Raw genomic sequence first — 20379 nt, 5'->3', positions numbered from 1 at the left:
ATTTGTATTTCAGAATTTATCCCACTAGCTCTGCACATATTTTTTTTATATGTATAAGGTTTGTTCATCTACAGTCAAATTATTTTAAACAAGACTGCTGCTAGCAATATAATTAAGATTGTTACATTTTAAACTCCTGATTAACCCCTCTTTCAAAAAACAACCCTGGGAACCAGTTATCACTGAATGTATCAGACTGTGTTCACTCCAGATTTCAAATATGAAGCCATCACTTGCTCTTATCACATTTGATTACTAAAATAAAAATTCCTTCTATTTTTAAAACGACATAAAAACACCTTTGCTTTTCACTGAGTAGTAGAAACTAGTGGTTTTTTCCTGATGAATTATTGTTAGTCCACCATACTTAAGAAAGCTCTTTGATTATAATCAGAGTAATGACCCTGAAATACAGCAACAGGTACAGTTATAGTAACACTTTTGTTAAATACTAAATGTATATATTGTTCATGCAAAACAATATTTGAAAAAGATTAAAAATGTAAAAAACTAATTTAAAACAAAGGTTTAAGGCTATTATGTCTTGTTCCAGAAAAACAATATTTTGGATATACTTTACTCAAGATAGAAAGCACACTCATGGAATCTCTATTTGCTTCTACGTAATATTGATAATGTGCCTGATGCTGTACAATACGCTAAGATAGACTAGTCTTGTCCCAAAGAATTTACAATCTGAAAGTAATAATTTGAGATTATGTTCAGGTGTATATATGTTTATTTATACTTATAATAGGGTGATGGATACAGCTAACTTCCATGTTTCGGTTGAGCTAGAATCATGACCTCTGATACACTCGTTCACTATAGGTTGATAATATAGGAAAATTTCCGAATTTTGACCTTTCTTGCAGATGCTTCTGAACCATCATCAGCATGTCTTACCAGATTCCAACCCTTTTAGTTCCCTTTTGAGATACAGGTTAAAGTTTTCAAAGGAGCCTAAATGACCTAAGTGCCTGAGTACCATTTTCAAAGTGATTTAAGAATCAGTGAGCTTTCGGCTCTTCAGTCAGTTGGGCACTTTTTTGAAAGTTTTACACCCAATCTAGATTTACTCATTCACTGTGGATCTCCACCAGCTCTTTCCTTTAGAACACCTCATGTACTATTTAACTAGCATAGGAAAGAAAATAATAAAATCTCATCTGTCACTTAGAATAGCATTTTTCATCTGTTTCTATTAAAGGGAGATATGATACATGGGAAGTTGTGAGATGGGATACAGGGGTTTCTAAATGGACCTGATTCTGTTCTCTTTTAGAATTACATCAATGTAAATGTCAGTGAAGCCACTCCTGGTCTACACTGATGTGAAAACAGAATCCAGCTTCTTCCTTTAATTCTGAGTAATTGATTCTACATGATTTATTATATTAAGTTAATCTAAGACATATTACTAATTGCTAAATAGCCTTCATCCATCAAGAATTAATTGGCTTTTTTAATTTCTTTTAACTTTCTGACCATATTTAGGCTGATGGTTTTAAATCAATCTACATGTGCTTTTTCCCATCTTCTTTGTTCCGATTCCCATGTTATTGGCATTATTTCATGAGTGTCTCCTCTGTCTTGCATGACCACATATCCTGTGCAGCATTGTATATTCTTTTATCAGCTTATTATAGGTTATTATAGGTACTTCATTTAGGGTGATCAGAGATCCTGATATTAGGGGCTTTTTCTTATATATGCAACTATTACTCTCTCCTCCTTTCTCTCTCCTCCCCCCCCCCCCCCTGGAAAAAAAAGTGTCCCGATTTTTGACAATTTCTCTCTGATCATCCTAAATTCATTCCTTCTTCTGTGTTGGATTTTTGTATAGTCTCTACTTATCTTCCCCTGACTTCGGCAACTAGCTTAAATTTTATCCCACAACTTTCTGTCCTCCCAACTAATACACCAGTGATGCTTCTGCTTGGTTGTAGTTCATTGTATTATTTCCAGTATATGTTCAGGCATTCTAAAAAACAAAAGTCTTATATCTCAGTACCTTATCGCCTGAAATACTAACCTGCTTAATAACTAGTAGCTACATTTGGCTTGGCCAGTGTCATCTCACCCCAAAGCCAAGCAGTAACAAAAGAATTAGGTATTTAATGTCTACACTGCTGCTGAGAGGTGTGATTCCCAATGTGAGTAGACAGACTTATGCTAGCTTAGCTTGAGCTGGTATGTTAAAAATAGCAGTGTGGATGTTGCAGCCCAGGCAGTGGCTCAGGCTGGCCTAAGCAATCGGGTGGGCTTGGATTTGGGCATCCGCCAGTGCTGCAACATCCACATTGCTCTTTCTAGTGCGCTACCTCAAGTTGAGCTAGCACGAGTCTGTCTGTCTGCCCTGGGAATCACATCCTCCAGCTTCAGTATAGACGTAACCTGTCACCAAATAATCCTTGTTTTATTTATATGCAGTACTCAGTGCCAGACTGTCTCCTGATCTCCCCTGACAAGTAGCATGTATGCAGTGTTGTAGCCATATTGGTCTCAGGATATTAGAGAGACAAGGTGGGTGAGATAATATCTTTTATTGCACGTTGGTGAGAAAGGCTTTTGAGCTTATGCAGAGGTCTTCTTTGGGTCAGGACTAGTGCAAGTTGGTCCAATAAAAGATTTTACCTCACTTACCTTGTGCCTCTAATATAGTAGCATTTGCAGACAAATACTTTAGACTGCTTTCTTCCATCCTTTATTACAACTTATTTTATAAATAGCAGAAATAAGGTGAGGGAAAATTATAAAACAAGCTTGTGACAAATATCTAGCATGTTAAATATACCGTTGACTTGTTTGTTTTTATGTTCTTGTGGGTCGTCAAGATAGTAACACTTACATTCTGCTCTCAAAGTATTATAGAGATCAGCATTGCTGTACATTTGAATGTTTGGCTGAATTGCTGTAATGGAGAGTCAGTAGATACAAGGAGAAAGTGAATGTTATGCATGCTTATGATTTTGGAGAAAACTAAGATCTCAAGTTTGTTTTTGAAAGGTGCTGCCTATGAGGGTAATTGTGGATGAAGGACTAATGCACCCTTCTTTTTGAAAGAAAGTAGGAGATTAGAAGGGGATAGTGTTTCTCGTATTTTCTAAGGGAAACAATGCTTTGACCCATTGTGTTAATTCTTGGGCAGAGAAATGCATCTATAAGAAAATTCTCACGCATGGTTCAGAACAAGAAGTGAGTCATTGCCTGTTACAAACAATGACCACTAATACCATAACACAGTGCATTACTATTATTTTACAGCGCCCTAAAAGTGCTGGGTGTTTTACAGACTAGATGAAAAGAACAGAGCCCTGTCTTGAAGAGCTTACAATCTAATTTCAGACATGACGCTACAAAGAGGAATAACAAAACAATAAGAGGAGGAAGGAAAAGGTGAAAGCAACAAGAAAATAGTTACTTATATTGTTCTGCAATGACAATATTCACTTGTGTATCTGAAATTACCCTTATTAGTTAACATCCCATTATAAATACTATCCCAAATTATCCCCACGTGTAGTGAGGACAGTTCTTTACCACCTTTATCAGAAGGCCTCCACCTTTGAGCAACCCTTGTTGTCAATCTCTTAAGTGGTTGTTTAAGGTAGGTTTCACTGCACTATACTTTTTTTCAATTTCAATATTTTTTGTTGTATTTGATGGGCCAGATACTAGTCCAGAATACTAGATATAAGTTTAATATCTTTCCATGAAAGTCTTTTATTCCATATAAAATAGAGGGGATGGATGGTCTTGTGATTAAAACACAGGACCATGGAACTCAAGATGTCCCTCAGACTTTCTGTCTGACCAGGGGAAAGACATTTAATCTCTGTGCCTCAATTTCCATCTCTAAAATGGGAATAATAATACCCACCTCAGGAGGTGTGTGACTAAATTCATTAATGTATATAAGATTCTCAGATACTCAGAAAAACCTCTTAAACAGAGCTGGTTGAAACTCTAAATTTCTGTGCAATGGGAAGTTCTGACACTTCAAAATTTCCTTTCATCCCAATCAGAAAAAAAAAGTCAAAATTTTGAAATTTCTTGTGAAACAAAATTTAAAAAAAAATGTAGTTTTGGAACTATTGAAATGACCTTATGAAATGGCTTTGTTTTGACATATATAACATGTTAAAATAAAGTACTTGGGTATTTTTGGTCAAATTTTGACTAAATAGATAGATTCCCCTGAAACATTTTAGTTTAGTCAGATTGGAAAATGCCTATGAAACAAATTCAGATGGAAAAATTTTGACCAGCTCTACTCTGAAATAAAACATTAAAATGTTTACAAAAAAGGAAATACACGATGTAGTCTTCTGCTCTTTCAGGTGAGTAAAAGTAAAAAAAAATAACTTAGTCATGTGACTGCTTTTCAACTACTGGGATTACTCTGACAAACTGGGAGTGCTTTCATAGTCATTGACCTGAGGCTGTAACAAATGATAGTTGCTAAAGACCCTGCTCAAGTTTTCACACACCCTCTGCTCCCTTTTCCCTTTATTATTTAGTTATCACTGTGACGATTTTGTATCTCACATCTGTGGTCACAGCTGATATGCAGGCATCTCAGATCTTCCCCCAGAGTAGTGACCACATGATGCTAATGTGTAACACTTGAAGCCTAAATGACCATCAGCAATTTAAAACAGTGAAACTAGCTATACACAAAGTGCTGTCAAAACACTGACAAAACGTTTTTCATAACTACTTTCATTTATAGTAATCTTAGCCATTGCTAATAACTATAGTTCAGACATATGGAAATGTGATTTTTTTCCCCCCCAAGTTTATGGTGTCTCTGTAAAATACTAGAATAGCGCTTTCCTGTCTCTAGCTACTTTGATCCTATAATGTGGTTCAGTGTCACTGTCCTTCAGCGGGGCGGGGGGAATAGGAACTGCTGCCTTTACTTGTTTTTTTTAAATGTGCCTTTGAAATTGAGATTGTATTGGTTCATGTATTAAGAACAAATTGCGTCAGTCCTCTGCAGACTTGGGAGATTCAGATAATTCCGTAGTTCATATAATAAAATCAATTTTTTGTGATACAGGTATCTGTTTGAGATTTCCTTTTGACCAGTAATCTGACTGTTTGACCAAATCCACGGATAGGTTTTCCATGGTGACCTCTGATAATCTCTCTTAGGATCAGATTTCTTTACTATAACATAGACACCCTTTCTTTCTTTGAAGAGAGAGAGAATTTAAAACCCAAAGGAAAAGAATGCTAACTGTTCCTGAGCTAATTGTTTGTTATTTAACTATCCCTGTGTGTTTTTTTCCTGTATTAGATGTTGCTGTTTATTGTTTTGTTTCTCCTTTAGTGTTTGATTACAGCTATAGAGATTACATTCTGTCCTGGTATGGGCACCTCAGCAGAGATGAAGGACAGCTGTACCACCTGCTATCTGAAGATTTCTGGGAAATCATCAAGCAGCTACGACAGAGGCTGAGTCACACTGATGTAGTTACAGTTGTCTGTAGCGATGTCGTGAAAGCTTTACTCACACACTTCTGTGACCTTAAAGCAGCCAATGCCAGGTAAAAAAACAAAAAAGCCACCAGTATTCATCTCCCGTTCCCCATCCCCTCAGTGTTTTAGTAGAGCTTTCTGCTTGTCACTTTCTTTCCTTTTGGATGAACTGCATTGAGGCAATAAAGAGCTTGCAATCTACAGAGATAAACAGTAAAGGCAGGCAACATTTAAGTAACATATGTAGTCCTTACTGGTGTTTGCGAGATGCCTGCTACATTTTTGGGCTCTTGGGGAAAAAGAAAACACCCAAGTTTCTTTTTCAAATAGGACAACTTAATCACTCTGTTTATATTCCTGTTCTTTGCTCACCATGCAAGAAGATGAGCGAGTAATTTCGAAGGGTGCCATGAGATGGAGCAGGATTTGGAAATGAGACCAAAAAGCCATGTGCACTTTTGCTAGAAGAGTGCAAGTGTTAATCCCATAATCTTCTATATCTCCTCTGGTACTAGGCAGCAAAGCCCCATGGTTCCTATCTATCAAAAGTCTCTCTTGCATAAACAAGATGTTCTATTAGTCAAATTGTTGGGCCAAGTTTTTTGCCTATAATGAGTCTTTTTTTCTTTGAGAGCTCTCTCTTTATACTGTGCCTGGGGACTATAAAGGCCTGATTCTCTTCTTAATACCATGATTGCACTCAATCTGATATTGGAAAATGGCCAGTTGTACTTTTAGCTGGCCACATGCATATGGATTCCTTGATCTGAGTGTACAATATAAACTTGCAAACTAGGCACATTTGTGCTTGTCTACTTCAGAAAATTGCTTTTTAAATTACTCTAATTGAAATATTCTTTGGCTTGTGTGATGAGACCTTGTACCTTCAGGCTGTTTTGCCCATAGTGATATCCACTTGTGCTCTTTGCCCACAATAACGCCCACGGGTCCACTTCTGATATTGCTCCAGGGCAAAGACCTCTTTCTCTGTGCCCCTGACCAGTCTACATGTTACCACTTTCCCTGCCTCCCTGAACAGACAGTCTTAGTGTTTTACTGGCAGGTGCTAGCCTGTATTTTCCCCAGTACAAAACAAGTGAAGCCAAAGAGAGATTTACTGGTGGTTACTGTTGAGAAAAAAGAAAATAAACAGATTATATTTATGTACTGGCAATGGGGCATATAGTCTTAAAGTTCAGTTCCAGAATATTTGCATGTTACTTGTTTCTCAACAATAGTAGACATCTCTTGGCTTTCTAACTCTTGCCTGTGTTCTCTTAGTGTGATACTGTAATTTATCACTCTGACCTTTTAGCACGTGAACTCTGTCTAGAAGTAAATGTTAGATATCAACTACCTTTCCTTTTGGTCCAGTTAAAAAGAAATTGGAGATTTTTTTGTTATTTTTTAGGTATCATAACACTCAAGTCTTGATTAACAAAAAACCTCCAATTTGAAGCTGAGAAAATACTCAAACCTGTAGTTTCCCCCGTATAGTGCTATAAAATTCTGACTTTTGTTTGGATGCCTTATTTCCTGTTTATAATTATGTTCAGTTGAAATGGATCTTTGTTTTTGGATTGAGCCATGGCATTTTTGTTCTTACTATACTCGGAGTAATAAAAAATCCTTTCTTTATTTTCCATTTAATTTTTTTGCTTTGAGTTGATAATGCGTCTTTGAGAACGCCTGCTAAGGCTGGGACACGTTAACATGCAAATGTAAAGGTTGCTCCAGAAACCTATGTGTGCAATGATAATCATATTTCTTAATTTTCAGATTAGTATTGCATGCAGATTTAAAAACTCCTAAATGCAGGTAGCAAAAAGGTTAAAACTGGACAGGTTGTTTACTCTTGCCACAGTTTAAGATCCTGATACTGGTTCTTAGAAGATCCTTTTTGGTTTTAGGAGTATTCTGAGTTTTTTGTATTAAGCTAATTGTCCAGGTCTGTTGTAACTGTTCGATAGCTCTCATACATCAGTGGGTTTCGTAACTTAGGGAGTCAGAAAGGCAGCGTTGCCACAGTAACAGGCCCTGATGCTGCCATGTAAGCTGACTAAGCTCTCTTTCCTGTTGTGATACTCACGCAAATGCCTCCCGTGCATTGTATTGTCTCTGTGTAATTTTATTACATATTATGATAGCAAAGGGAGTTTCATTGCTTGGTTGAGTGGAACAAGTGGCCTAGAGAATTTTACATACCTCTTGTTCCGTTTTTAGAGATAACGTTATCCAGGCATCAGCGTCTAGGTGCTCCCTCACTTTATATGACTGTTAAGGCTGTTAAGGGAAGGAGGTATGTATATCGGGTTTTGCCATCCACTTCACTCCAGCTCACCTTTTACCTTTTAAACTCATCCCTTGCCACCTGTGTTGGCTAATATAAGAAATTAGAGTGGCTAATTCTTCCAGTCCCATGTGGAGCCTTCTGAGATGTTACAGTACTGGTAAAGGGGTGGAAAGAACAATACAAGGTCTTCGCTTTCACATGACTCACCCAGAAAGCAGGAGCTAGAAAAGATTCTGTCACTCTTAATTTCCCCTGTAAAATTTCTGCAATTTATTTGGCTACTAATGTTTGCTCAGAGTATGAATGGGATTAGATAATTTGACCATGGCAGTTCTTGGTCACATGCACATAGTTAACTATTTTTCAGATTTGAGATTGGAAAGAGAATTTTGCCCAAGGCATATTGGCTGCGGCCTTAATGATTTTTTCTCCTCTTTCTCTGGAGCATTGAACAGGAAGTGCCCGTTACAGGATGAGGTAAACATATTCTACATGATGGATTTCCTGTAGCTGCAGGGGTTGGGAATTGGTGAACCTCAATTCTTCTTGTTTGCTGTTTTTTTCTATGTTTCTGTTCCCTTAGTGTCTTATCCAGATGAATCCTAGCCACACTATTTTATATTATCTTAGATGGATCATGAGCTGAACAGGGTGGTGAATAAATCGCTGGAAATTTCCCTAAGGGATCTGGTGTAGGCACCATCTGTCGTGGCAGCATTCTCTTAGTTTTGGCCATGCTAGAGAACAAAAAACAATCTAATTCCTGGAATTCATTCTCTGTGTGTCTTATAATATAAAATATTTGTTTTATTTCAAAGGCAGAAAGGAGAAATGCCTTTAGATGAAATTACAAAGTCTGAGATTTTAGGAGTTTGGCAGAGTAAAGCCAGATTCTGAGTTACTGTGGGTGTGGAGGTAGTTACCCCGCACCTACTCTTGGACCTAATGAAGGCAGTGCCTTTTGAACAGGTGTAAGGGCATGGTTAGTGTGATCAGAGGGAATCTGCCTTGTGGGCTTCTTACATTGTCTCCAGGCTGTAAGTAAACAGCAGACTTATTCCTTCATCACTTTTAATCTGTAGTTTTTTTTGTATCTTGATTTAAGAGTAAAACAATTTTTTTTCCCAAATAGGAAAAGATAATGACAGGCTGCTTTTTGGTAAAACAGCGTTGCAGGTTTTTGCCATTAGATTCACAGCACGAGTCATGACTTAGTGATAGTGATCTCCTAAGGTTGCTTAGAACTCCGATTGATGGGGTTTTAGGGCAGTATCTAGCGCTTAGAAAATTTGAAGGGAAAAGTGTTTTGTGGATATTGCTATCTCTTCCAGCAGACAAACAGCACAGGTATTACAAGAAGTTCCCATTGGCTGTGTGTGTTTGTATATTATATATAATGTCTCATTATGCTTGCTGTACTTATTTTGGTATATAATGTAAAATAATATTCAGGGTAAAATAGAAAGCATTGTTACCATGAAGTCAGCAGGAGCTGAAAGAGAATTTAAGAACTAGATTGAGCAATGCTCCAAACACATCCAATCTTAAGGATAGCTGGAGTACAGCTTCCAATGTTTCCTTTTTCTTTTATAATTCCATTGGCCTCCCCCAGTTTAAGGATGGCAAGAACTGCTTATCATGCTAACCCTCTGAAAACTAACATCAAGAAGATTTAACTTGACTTTGGGAGGTTGTTGTAGTGAGAGCAGATATTTGGAAAGGATGAGAATAAAAAAAGTATGAAATAGCCTTTGAATAAATATATTGTTAAAGGACCTCTTGACTAGTGCCAATCTCTGAACTTTTAATGTCCATGTTAGGCTTCTGTGAATGAAGCCTTTGCAAGAAGAATTCATGAAGTTCTAATTTTCTATTATTTGTAATAGAGGCTTCAGTCAGGAACAGGGTTTCATTGTGGTTGGTCCTCTACCAGCACAGAGTTTGTAATCAAATTCATATCATCTTTGATAACAAACCCAAAGTCCTTTATAGAACTCTGTCTTGCAAGACCCATACACAACCTAATAAATGCACTGTGAAATACATTCTCAGTTATGTTTGAATGGTATGTCTTTACTGAAACGACATATGCTGTGTGAAGTGGTTCAAGACTTTAGATGATGTGTCTTGATTAAGTGGGTGCTATAAATATTTTGGGATTGACTTTCTTCTGACTGGATATGTTTTTCATTGTCTTTTAAAGTAAGCTGCTTACTTCTTGTCTTTATTGTGATGCTTTCATATAAAAGTCTAAATCAACTTTTTCATTTCTTAGAGGTTTCAAACAGATCAAGCAAGTTTAATTCTGCTACAGTGTCAAGAAGTTTAGAGCTCTCAGGGAGATACAGGTAAAGAGATGCAGGCTGCATGTTGCCCCTGGTAGGTCCCAAGGCTGCTTTCCATGTGCTGAGTGAAGAATGTGCTATGAAAATCTTTTATGATCTGTTGCATGTACACTTGAGCTCACCCATTTCACTGTCAAGATGATTAAGAGCTAAATATAGCTTTGTGTGACTTCTTTTCTGAAAGACTGTAATTAAAGTAGTAGGCAGGTCAAAAGGAATGATTTTCTAGATTTCTGTGGAAAGGGCCATTACTTATTTCTGTGGAAACTTTCTTACAGCTCCCTCTCCCCACTTCCCATGCAAACAAACAAAACTCTGTCTTATCTTTAGAGTTTTTAAACTGTCTCACACTGTAGTTCCGTTTCCCCATCAGAAGACTTTCTGATCTTCTTCATGTGAGTTTCCCAGACAGCCCCTATATGATAGATTGGGTTCTCAGTCTTGGGCATAAACTAGCCAGCTCCAAGCATTCAAAAATCATGAGTTGGGCGCCCCCCCATAATAATTTTTTAATTCTGCATATTTATATTCCTTTTTATAACCCTGTGGGATTAAAGTTTTTAAGTTTTTCTCAGCCACCATGAGGACTAGAAACACACACAAAATGTGTGTGATATATTTTAATGAAAATGTTTTTTCACATAATCAAATAATGTCAGGAGCTGCAGCTTAAAGACAAACAGCTGAGTATGAGTATTGCAAGACTCATGATAAAATAGTGAGAGTTGGCAACACTGGACCAGTGTCAGGAGGTCACAACCACTCTGCCCTTGCCATATTGCTATATAGGAGGGGGATCCTGATTAGATTCTGGATAAATGGGTGTGGGGTTCGTCACAAATCTAGTTGAATGACTCTCTTGGGCTCTCACCAGTCTGCTATGAGGAAGCCATCCACTGATTTCGTGAGCTTTAAGTCTTCAGAGTCTGAACAGAATCCAGGCGCTTGTCTCTAGGCGGATTCTTGGGGTGCCAATCTTCTATCTAGCACCCTCTCCTGAGAGCTTAGACCCTACAGTCGAACTGCCCAGCCCCTAGAATTAGTGCTGAGCACTAAGACTTTCTTGTGTCTTCAAGACACCTTCTTTCAGAACTCCAGTCATGTGGGTGCTCTGGGGTCACAGATTAACTCCTCAGGCGTAACCCGTAACTAACGGTCACAGGCTCCTGCACACAGTCTTCGTACAGGATTTGAAAACACTGTTGCTCTCTACTTAATAGTGTGAAAAATACAAAAATAATAAACCCTTCATGCATTTCCCTGCCTCAGTTTCCTCACCACTTCAAAGTATTCTTTGGGCAGGGGTCAGAGTCCGCTGAGGCATCTGGGGTCCTTCTCCTGCTGTGCCTGGCTTGTCTTCTCATCTGTAGAGTCCCTCTTTCCCTAGATCATCTTGCTTTCTCTGACCTTGGTTGGTTCCACAGCTAACCTGGGTCCCCTTGCTACAAAAGTGTGCCTGTACCTTCATATCTCCTGCTCAAAACTTCCTGTGTGGCTCTGTGAGCACGTCTGTACAGCAAAGAAAAACCTGCGGCTGGCCTGTGCTAGCCAGTTTGGGCTTGCAGGACTCTGGCTGCAGGGATATTGCATTACTCTGTAGACTTCTGAGCTCCAACTAGAGTCTGGACCCTAGGATCCTGTGGGGTGGGAGGGTTCCAGAGGGCAGGCTCCAGCCCGAGCCCAGAGGCCTACACAGCAATGCAACAGCCCCTCAGGCCAAGCCCTGTGAGCCTGAGTTGGCCAGCACAGACCAGCTGTGGGTTTTTCTTTGCTGCATAGACATACCCTGTGAGTTGTCCCTGACCCATGGAGCCTTTGTAGTTTTTAAAGGCTAGCATCAATGCGTTTGTGTCTTTGGGGATTTTCCACTTTCTCCCCTTCACCAGCACCTTTCAGAGAGGTAGGGGAAAAAATGTTTATTATAGGCTTGATCTAATCCATTTTCCCCAGGTGCTTCCTTCTGAATAGGCGGCTATTGAATTCTAATTACATGCCATTGTACCTGGTGTGGGAAAGACATGAAACAGCCGTTATTGCCAAAGATGGAATTCACACATATAGAAAGGTATGCAGTGATTATAGCAGTTTTCATATTAACGTCATAATATCAGCCAGAATTAAACTGGGCAGATAGGTTCCCCATGTGCCACAGGGTTCCAGTATGCAAAAGGTTGAGAACAGTGGTTCTGAAACTTTTTGGCTCAAGGGCCACAGATACCATTTTTTACAACCCTGAAGGGCCACCAGTCTCTGCCAGCAGCCCCCTCCCCCCACTGCAAAGTGGTCCACTGTTCCCCTCCTGCTGGCTGCAGCATGGAAAAAGCATGTGTCCTGTAGCCCTGTGCGCTCCACCTGGGTCCCTAGGCAGTGACTCCTTTCTGCAGCCAGTGGGACAGGAGATCAGTGCTCCCCTCCCTCTGGCTCCAGCAGGGACCCCAGTGCCTAGAGGCCCAGGAAGAGTGCTTTGCCCTGCTCCCTGCTGCAGCCAGGGGGAGTGGAGCGCTGATCTCCCATCCCCTTGGCTGCAGTGCACCGGTCTTGTAGCCCCACAACAATGTGCTCCACCTGGGTCCTTAGGCAGTGACTCCCTTCTGCAGCCAGCGGGTCACTTTGAAAGACCTCCTGGGCCATTTTTGGCCCCCAGGCCATAGGTTGGGAATCACTGGTTGAGAACCCTTGTGACAGGTGATAGTCCAGTACTAGAGATTGTGGTAGATGTTACATTGCTAAAATGCCAGTGTTATTAGTTTGGGGACACAATTATTCTTTCATAACTTGGAAAGAAAATTGTAATAGCTCCCTGAAGCAGTGGTTTTTAGCCTTTTAAACAGGCAAGCACATCTGTGGTGAGGTTGCTGAGTGTCCTGCACATCCCCATCTACACACATCAAAAGAGATTCTATAGTTATGCATAGTCATCTTTTTTCTTAAGCATTTTGTTAAAATTTTTTTACTTTGTGTTTTCTGCATTCTAATCCTTTTTAAGCAATGAGTGAACTGGTGGATTTGTGGCATCTGAAATAAGATCATTGTAGTGATTGATGACAGAGGCAGTTGAATATAGATTCAATATTTACACTAAATAGGTGAGTGCACCTTACACAGACCATCACTTGCCATTATTTGTGAGTGCAACTTTAAAATATGTTTCATTCACATCCAGAAATAATGACTCAACTGGAATAGCCTCCTGGAGAAAGGGTTTGTTTTGGGTTTTTTCAAATTGTTTTGCCTGTCCTTGCTTACTAATCTTTCCTCTAAAGGTTATATTTACTAATCTTTCACTCATTTTGGGATAGCCAGAGAAAAGCCCCTTGCTTTTCTAAGTAGCTACACTGTTTCTTGTCTGCACAGAATTGAGTGCATGCTCGAAGAACTCATAAAATGGAAGTATGTCTGAAATGAAACTCATAAAAGATTAATGTTGGTTTCTCTTCACAAGGAAGTGAAAAGTAATGATCTGTAATGCATGCTGTGCAAATACAAATGTTACAAATACTGTCTGTATTAAATTACTTTTAAGTCAACTGCATCTTCATACACCAGTATATGTCACTATCACTAAAATCCTAATTGTTGGAAAAGACACAATTGAGTACATTTGTCACTTGTCACTGTGTGATTTGAAGCAGATGAAATGTGTTGGATTAGAAGGCTTGTGTGGTATCTATTTTGGGAGCCACTCACTACAGTTTGAGACTTATATTTCAGTTCATTGCGATTTTCAAAGATCAGTTTGTGTCCTTCTGTTTGGAAGATCCAATCGGAGTTATGACAATGGATACTGGTGTGTGTGTGTGTGTGCATGCACGTGTGCATGCACGAGTGTGAGTTCAGAAGTTGAGACAAGGTGGGTGAGGTAATATCTTTTATTGAACCAACTTCTGTTTGTGAGAGAGACAAGCTTTTGAGATGATAATAGAGCTGTCCTTCAGGTCTGGGAAATGTACTCAAGAGTGTCACAACTAAATGCATGGTGGAACAGATTGTTTAGCATAAATAGTTCATATTTCAAGGAACCATTCAAGGTAAAGTGGCCCGTTAACACCTCTCCAGTCATAGGGGACAAAGGAGGGGGAAAGCTGGGGAAGGGGGAGAGTGAGTTATAGGTTGTTGTGTAATAAGCTAAGGATGGCCAAACTCACTGACACTCGGAGCCACATATGATTTTGAGAAGTTCAAGAGCCGCAAGACATGCACAACCTTTACACATGCATTTTTAAAAATATTAAGATTCTACTTACTGTTTCAAAGCTAATTACTGCTAGAGTTAGAGCCTTGTGGGTCCCCATCCTGCTTGTAAGTCTTTGGAAATCTGGTTGTTGTGTTGTCAAGGTGGTATGGACGAGCTTGGTTGGATGTTGATTTGTAAGGACTGCACAATGTTTCAATTTAGGAACTTCATCATGGAGCACAGCAGTATGTTTTGCCAAAATTTGAAATGAGTCTCAAGCTAATCTTCTTGAGCTGAGGATACTTCGTTCCTGGCACTTGCTTCCAGAACTCGATTGTAGACTGTGATTTAAACATCATCTTTAGAGCGTGGTCCTTCTGGAGTTCCAGTAGTTCCATTTCTGCAGTAGATGTTTCCGTAATCACAGTTTTGGGAATCGGACAGCCATCATTGATCATATCAGCCATGAATGGGTTTACAAGGAAAGCAAAGCCGGATCTCAACTTCTGCAAGTCTTCAAACCTAGCCTGAAAGTAATCAAATAGTCCTTGTAAGTTACCTCTCTATTCCTCGAGTTTGTGATTTTTCTACTTCAATTTCAGGGAATGTGTTTACCCTACTCTTGAGATGGGGAAAGTGGTTGAAGTCTCTTGACACTATGTCTCTTTGCAGAAGCCTTAACTTATTCTGGAAGCTGAAGACTGTCTGAGTAAGGTCAGAAATAATCTTATCCTTCCCTTGGAGTGCAAGGTTGAGAGTTTGCAGATGCTGCATAATATTGTGAAAAATATCTGATCCTGCATCCATTGCTCATCTTCCTGTTGTGGATAGGACTTTTCCTTTTCTTCAAGGAAAGCATTGATAGGCTCCAACAGTTACACAAACTTATTTAAGACATTCTGGTTGATAACCACCTCACAAGACAGTAGAAAGAGACGTCATTAGGTTTGTCTTCAAGATCCAGCTCTTGGATGAAATTTTTGAACTGTTGATGAGTCTTCCCATTCAAGCAGATAAAACTGACAATTTCTGGGACTGTTTCATAACATTTTCATACTTGAATATTTGAATATGTTCATGATGGATGATGCAATGAACAGGGAGAAACTCTGGACATTTGGAATTGCTTTTCAAGAGTCCAATAAGGCCTACATTTTCCCTCACGATTGCAGGTGCTCCATCCATTGCAACACTGACAAGTTTATCCAGTGTACATTGGCATTTGTCAATGCTTTGTCAAGTGAGTTCCTTACATCAGTACTGCAGGTTGTTTCTTCTAGTGCCACTAAGTCCAACATTTCTTCTTTCACATTGACATCCGTGGAAACATAGCGAACAAATATCACTAGTTGTGGTTTATCTTCTATATCTGTGGATTTGTTGACAGCTAGGCTGAATGCTAGTGAATTCTTTAGATTGTTTTGCATCTTGCTTGCAACATCAGCACTGATGTGAGAGAGAACACCTTTCTGTAGTGTGACATGAAATTGGAATGTCCATTATTAATTGTTGAAGTTTTGTGTTACTTGGATCTAAAATTGCAACCAGTTCTGCAATATTCTTCTTTACAAATTCTCCATCACAATATGAATGTTTTAGCATGAACAGTATTCCATGACATAACAAAACTAGCTTTGGTTGTTGTCAGCTTCCTTAATGAGTGCTGAAAGTAGTGTCTGTTGACTGTTTGGGTGTAATTTTAATACGGTTAGCTTGTTTTTCCTTAATTCTGATCCAAGAGGGTATTTAGAGGAAAAGTTATTGTGGTTTGTTTTGCAGCGATGTTTCAAAGTGATGTTTCAAGTGCTTTGTAGTGAGGGAGTGATGCATTGCAGATAAGGCACAGGGGTTTGCCATCTTTAACAGTGAATGCAAAATCTTCCTCCCATTCTGGCTGAAAACTTTGGTTTTCTTCTTCATACTTGCGTTTTTTACAATTTGAAGATGTCATTGCCATCCACAAAATTAACGTAGATTAACGCTTAAATCTAAAACAATTCAAATGCGACTTATGGACAGTAAACACAGCTTGTATTCTTTGGAATGTAAAGTGAACCCGAGCACACGAGGTCCACACAGCATGTTTGGATACAGAATGATGCAATTTCCTGATATAATGTGCATGTGCGAACTTCTCTTGGTCTCATTCTCTGCCTGTTGGACAGGCAGGAGGAGGAGTAGGAGGTGGAGCTTGGGGCTTCTGTGCTTTAGGGTGGAGGGAGATCTTGGGGCTTTTGCCTTGTGCTGGAGAAGAGGGTCTTGGGGCTTCAGTCCTGTGAGAGCTGCCTTCTGGGGCTTGGGCGTCTATCCTGTGGTGGGTGCACTTGGCTTCTCTCCCTCCTCCCCATCCCTCCGTTTCTTTCACCTCTTGACTTCCCTCCCTTCACATATGAGAGCTGTTGTTTGAACTAAAGCAGGCTGAGGGAAGGAATCCTCAACCTTACAGCCAAATGAGCTCCCCTGCTCCATCTCCTCTCCGTGCAGCCAGTCACTGACTCCTCCCTTGGCGCTTCCTCCTCCTGCCACTGACAAGGGCTGGTCTCTGATTGGTCCCTCTCAGCTCCTGCTCCCAGCAGCAACGCAGGCAACGACAAGTGAAGTGGTGGGGTTAGTGTGAGTTGTGGTGGGGTGGGGCTTCTGGAGGTTTCTGTCTTGTGGTGGGGTGAGGAGTCTCAGGATTTGGAAACCCCGGCAGGTGCGTCCCATGGGGCGGGGGCCCTGAGCTCCCCCCCAGAGCTAGTAGGCAGAGGAAGGGGTCAATTGCCCCGGGGCCTGGTGGTTTAAAAGGGCCCAGGCAGATGGGCTAAATACCATGGGTGGCAGTTGAAGCTTCCCCTTGGGAAGGCTAGCTTCCTGTCCCGCCTCTTCCACCTGTGTCCCCGCCCAAACTCCCCCCAGGCCCTATCCCTGCCGCCTCCCTGCCCACTTGCTGCTGCATCCCTCCCTTCCCTTGGCCTTGCTTCTCCCCTCGTTCCTTCTTCTCTGCCCTGGTCAGGCCCCTCTTTACTTTCACATCCCCCTTTCCCCATTTGGCCTCCCCACCGCTGCGTTCCTCCTCCCTGCTCAGCCTCCTTGCCGCGTCCCTCCTCCCCCCCCTTCCTGCGCAGCCCCCACCGCCGTCATCCGCCGCCTCGGGAAAGGGGTGTGGAAGAGAGGAGGGGGCTGAAGGAGGGATGTGGCGAGTGGTGGGGCTGAGTGGGGGGGCGGAAAGGAGGGACCTGGCGAGCAGCAGGGCTGAGCCGGGTGGGGGAGGGAGACAGTGAGCAGTGGGGCAGAGCAGGGAAGGGCTGAGGTCTTGGGGGGAATGTGGGCAGGGCCATGGGCGGAAGAGGCGAGACAGGGAGCTAGCCTCCCCAAGGGTAAGCTTCACCCACTGCCTATGAACGTAAACCTCAGCCATCCCTTTCTAGGGGGGCCATTTACTGTTCTGCTTTGGGACCTGGAATTGCTTTCGGCAAGCCTTCTCACAGGTGATGTGGTGTTTTTGTCTTTTATCATTTTTCTGTGAGAATTCATTCGGGAGCATAGTGAGTCTCTTGTTTCACCCATATAGTTGTTGTTGGGGCATTTAGTGCACTAGAAGAGGCACAGCACATGCTGTGATAGGCATGTGGTAGGACCCCTGGATCTTGAAGGGTATGTTGTGGGAGCTGAGTAGACTGGAGGGGTGCCTCATATGTGTGCACCTTACTGGGATAGTTAAGAGTTGAGGGGAAGTAATTTATGCTGCTGCACAAGGTGTGTGTGTACGTACTGCAGTTAAGTTTCCTGTTGTCTCTGAAATGTAGGAAAGTGGCCTCAGTTAACTTCCTGCTCATTTTTATTTGCTGCCTAAAATGATACTTTTCCTCAGACCTTCTTGGTGCCTTCCACAAGTTTGTCCTCACAAATCTTATGGGAAGAGTTAGAGAAAGGACCCCAAATTTGTGCTGTGGGAACAAGTGCTGCTGTAGAATGGTGAGAGTTCTGTCGATAATTGTATGCATGCTCTTTGCTAAATTATTTTGTTGGTAGATTGCTGGGAAGGGAAGCATGGGTGACTTGGGATTCTGTTTTCCAGGAAGGCCTTATGCTGATGTGCTGTGTGTTTCCCTACAGGCTAATGAATACTTGGTAATGAGACTGGCAGAAATGGATACCCTCAGTTAATCAATCTTCTTGCCACAAGAGAGATGCCGTTCAATATATTTTATGGAAATCCTGCAAAGTATGCACTGTCGCTGTTTAAAAGAACAAGTCCAGATGTATTTGCCACTTTGGAGAGGGATAGTATCATATGAAGGGGCAGTCACTGCCAAGAACTAGGAGCATTCTTCTGGATGATAGGCTTATGGAAAAGTTTGCTGCTTTGCCACCTGAAGTTTGGAGGATGATCAAAGCCAGGATCGGTGTCTATAAGACCATCAGCAAATTGGTTCACCTTTTAGCTGATGTTCTTTTTCTTTTCCCTGCCTGCTTTCAGTCACCCCTTTATCTCTCCTGACTGTTGGAACAAGTTACTGCCACTGATGTACATAGATGCTTGCATAGGACTCCTGCGGAGACAAACTCTATGAAGGTTTGTTCCTTAGACTTCTGCAAAATGACTGTGGGTAACTGTACCTTGATGGATTTCCCTTTCACTCTTTGGTGACACATTAAGATCATGGCCAGGGAACCTGCTGGAGGGTCTCCTCTTCTGAAGACCCATATCCGGTTGACTATTGGAGAGAACCCATCTCATCAGGTACCTGCCAGAGTGTCTGTAACCTCCACAAACAGCAACGTACTGGATAAATTAGGAAGGAAAAGGCCAAATGTTTACCAATTGGCTTATTCTTTCCATTCTGTTTCTGTGAAAGACCCATCTTGACTGTGTGCCAATAAACTCCTGGCACTAGTCCAAGTCACCCAAGATGAATTTATTGGTAGATACTCTGAATTCCACCCAGACTTGTAAGAGGCAGGAATGCAGATAGACTGTGCAACTGCTTCCTCTGAAAGGGTGTAACTTTAGGAACAGTTAATGCTCCAGACAAATTAGGAATGTAGGTTGCAGTCTCAAACAGGGCTGGGATTCCTGTGGAGACCACACTGATTACGGATGGTATGGAGAGATAAAAGGCAATGGGAAAATTTAATCCCAGCCCAGTGGAATCTAAATGCGGTGCTGATCTGTGCTTTTCGTCCCTTGCTTGTATCATGAAAGTATGCCCATCCATAAATCCCTGCATGGGTGTGTCTTAAGAAAACTGGGTGCAGCATCTGCTAATACTAGCTGAAGCTATGCATTGGAGTGCTCAGAAAGAGTATGTGTGTGTGCACGCTTGTATATGTATGTTCAGGGGCAGATGATCGCTGTCTTGCCCAACTACTAACACGATTTTTTTCAAAAAGAAGGTAGAGTTGGCCAGTTTTAGTTTGATAGGTTATAGGGCCAGAAGGAACCACTATGATCATCTAGTCAGACTCCCCTTATAACACAGGCCGTACAACTTCCTTGAATTTGAATGTTTGAACGAAAGCAATCATATTGTGCGGTTCCAGCCACATGTCACTCTCATTTACATATTGTAATGAGCTATTAGTATAAAATATTCTACTTCCAATCCAGGATTTTTACAAGATGCTTGCTATTACTCAGTGTCAGCTGCTCTCAGGATATTGGCACTTAGTTCTGAGGGGCTGGTTCATCAGACCAGTCCAGAAGAGCAAGGTTAACTTTCCAGGAGATCAAAATTTTTACGTAAATGATCTGACCTCTGCCTACCTGTCTGGTGACAGGCTCATGTAACTAGATAATGATCACCTACAAGGAGAATCCATGGATGGAGGTGCTTGTGGTGAAAGCTGCAGGAGCCATGGTGGGGATCTGGAGTATACTAGAATGGAAATGCTTAGCAGTGCACTGAAGAAGACAGCTAAAGTTTCAGAGACCAGAGAGAAGAGGAGGCTTGACACAAAAGGAGAGACACCTGCTCCAGCGCGGGCTATAGGAGGCCTTCAATTGTGATAGAAGGGCTGGACACCGGCATCATGAGCCAGTGCTCTCCAAGCGAGTATGCAGGGCATCTCCCAGCTGTTAATACCCGCTGTGGGAC

General features: G+C 41.2%; 1 protein-coding gene across 1 annotated transcript in view; it reads left to right on the top strand.

Annotated features, from left to right (window-relative positions):
* The window catches only part of SNX25 (sorting nexin 25), a 127107-nt gene that overhangs the window by 23349 nt on the left and 83379 nt on the right, over positions 1 to 20379 (top strand). The window contains exon 3 of the mRNA XM_067551640.1: positions 5339 to 5555. Coding sequence (XP_067407741.1) covers positions 5339 to 5555 — 217 coding nt within the window. The remainder of the gene's footprint in view (positions 1 to 5338; positions 5556 to 20379) is intronic.

The sequence above is a fragment of the Emydura macquarii genome, unplaced genomic scaffold (genome assembly GCF_026122565.2).
Source record: "Emydura macquarii macquarii isolate MOO-44397 ecotype Brisbane River unplaced genomic scaffold, CSIRO-AGI_Emac_v2 contig_1363, whole genome shotgun sequence".
NCBI lineage: Eukaryota > Metazoa > Chordata > Testudines > Chelidae > Emydura > Emydura macquarii.
The sequence above is the reverse complement of the archived record's forward strand: the minus strand, read 5'-3'. Positions and strand labels throughout refer to the sequence as shown.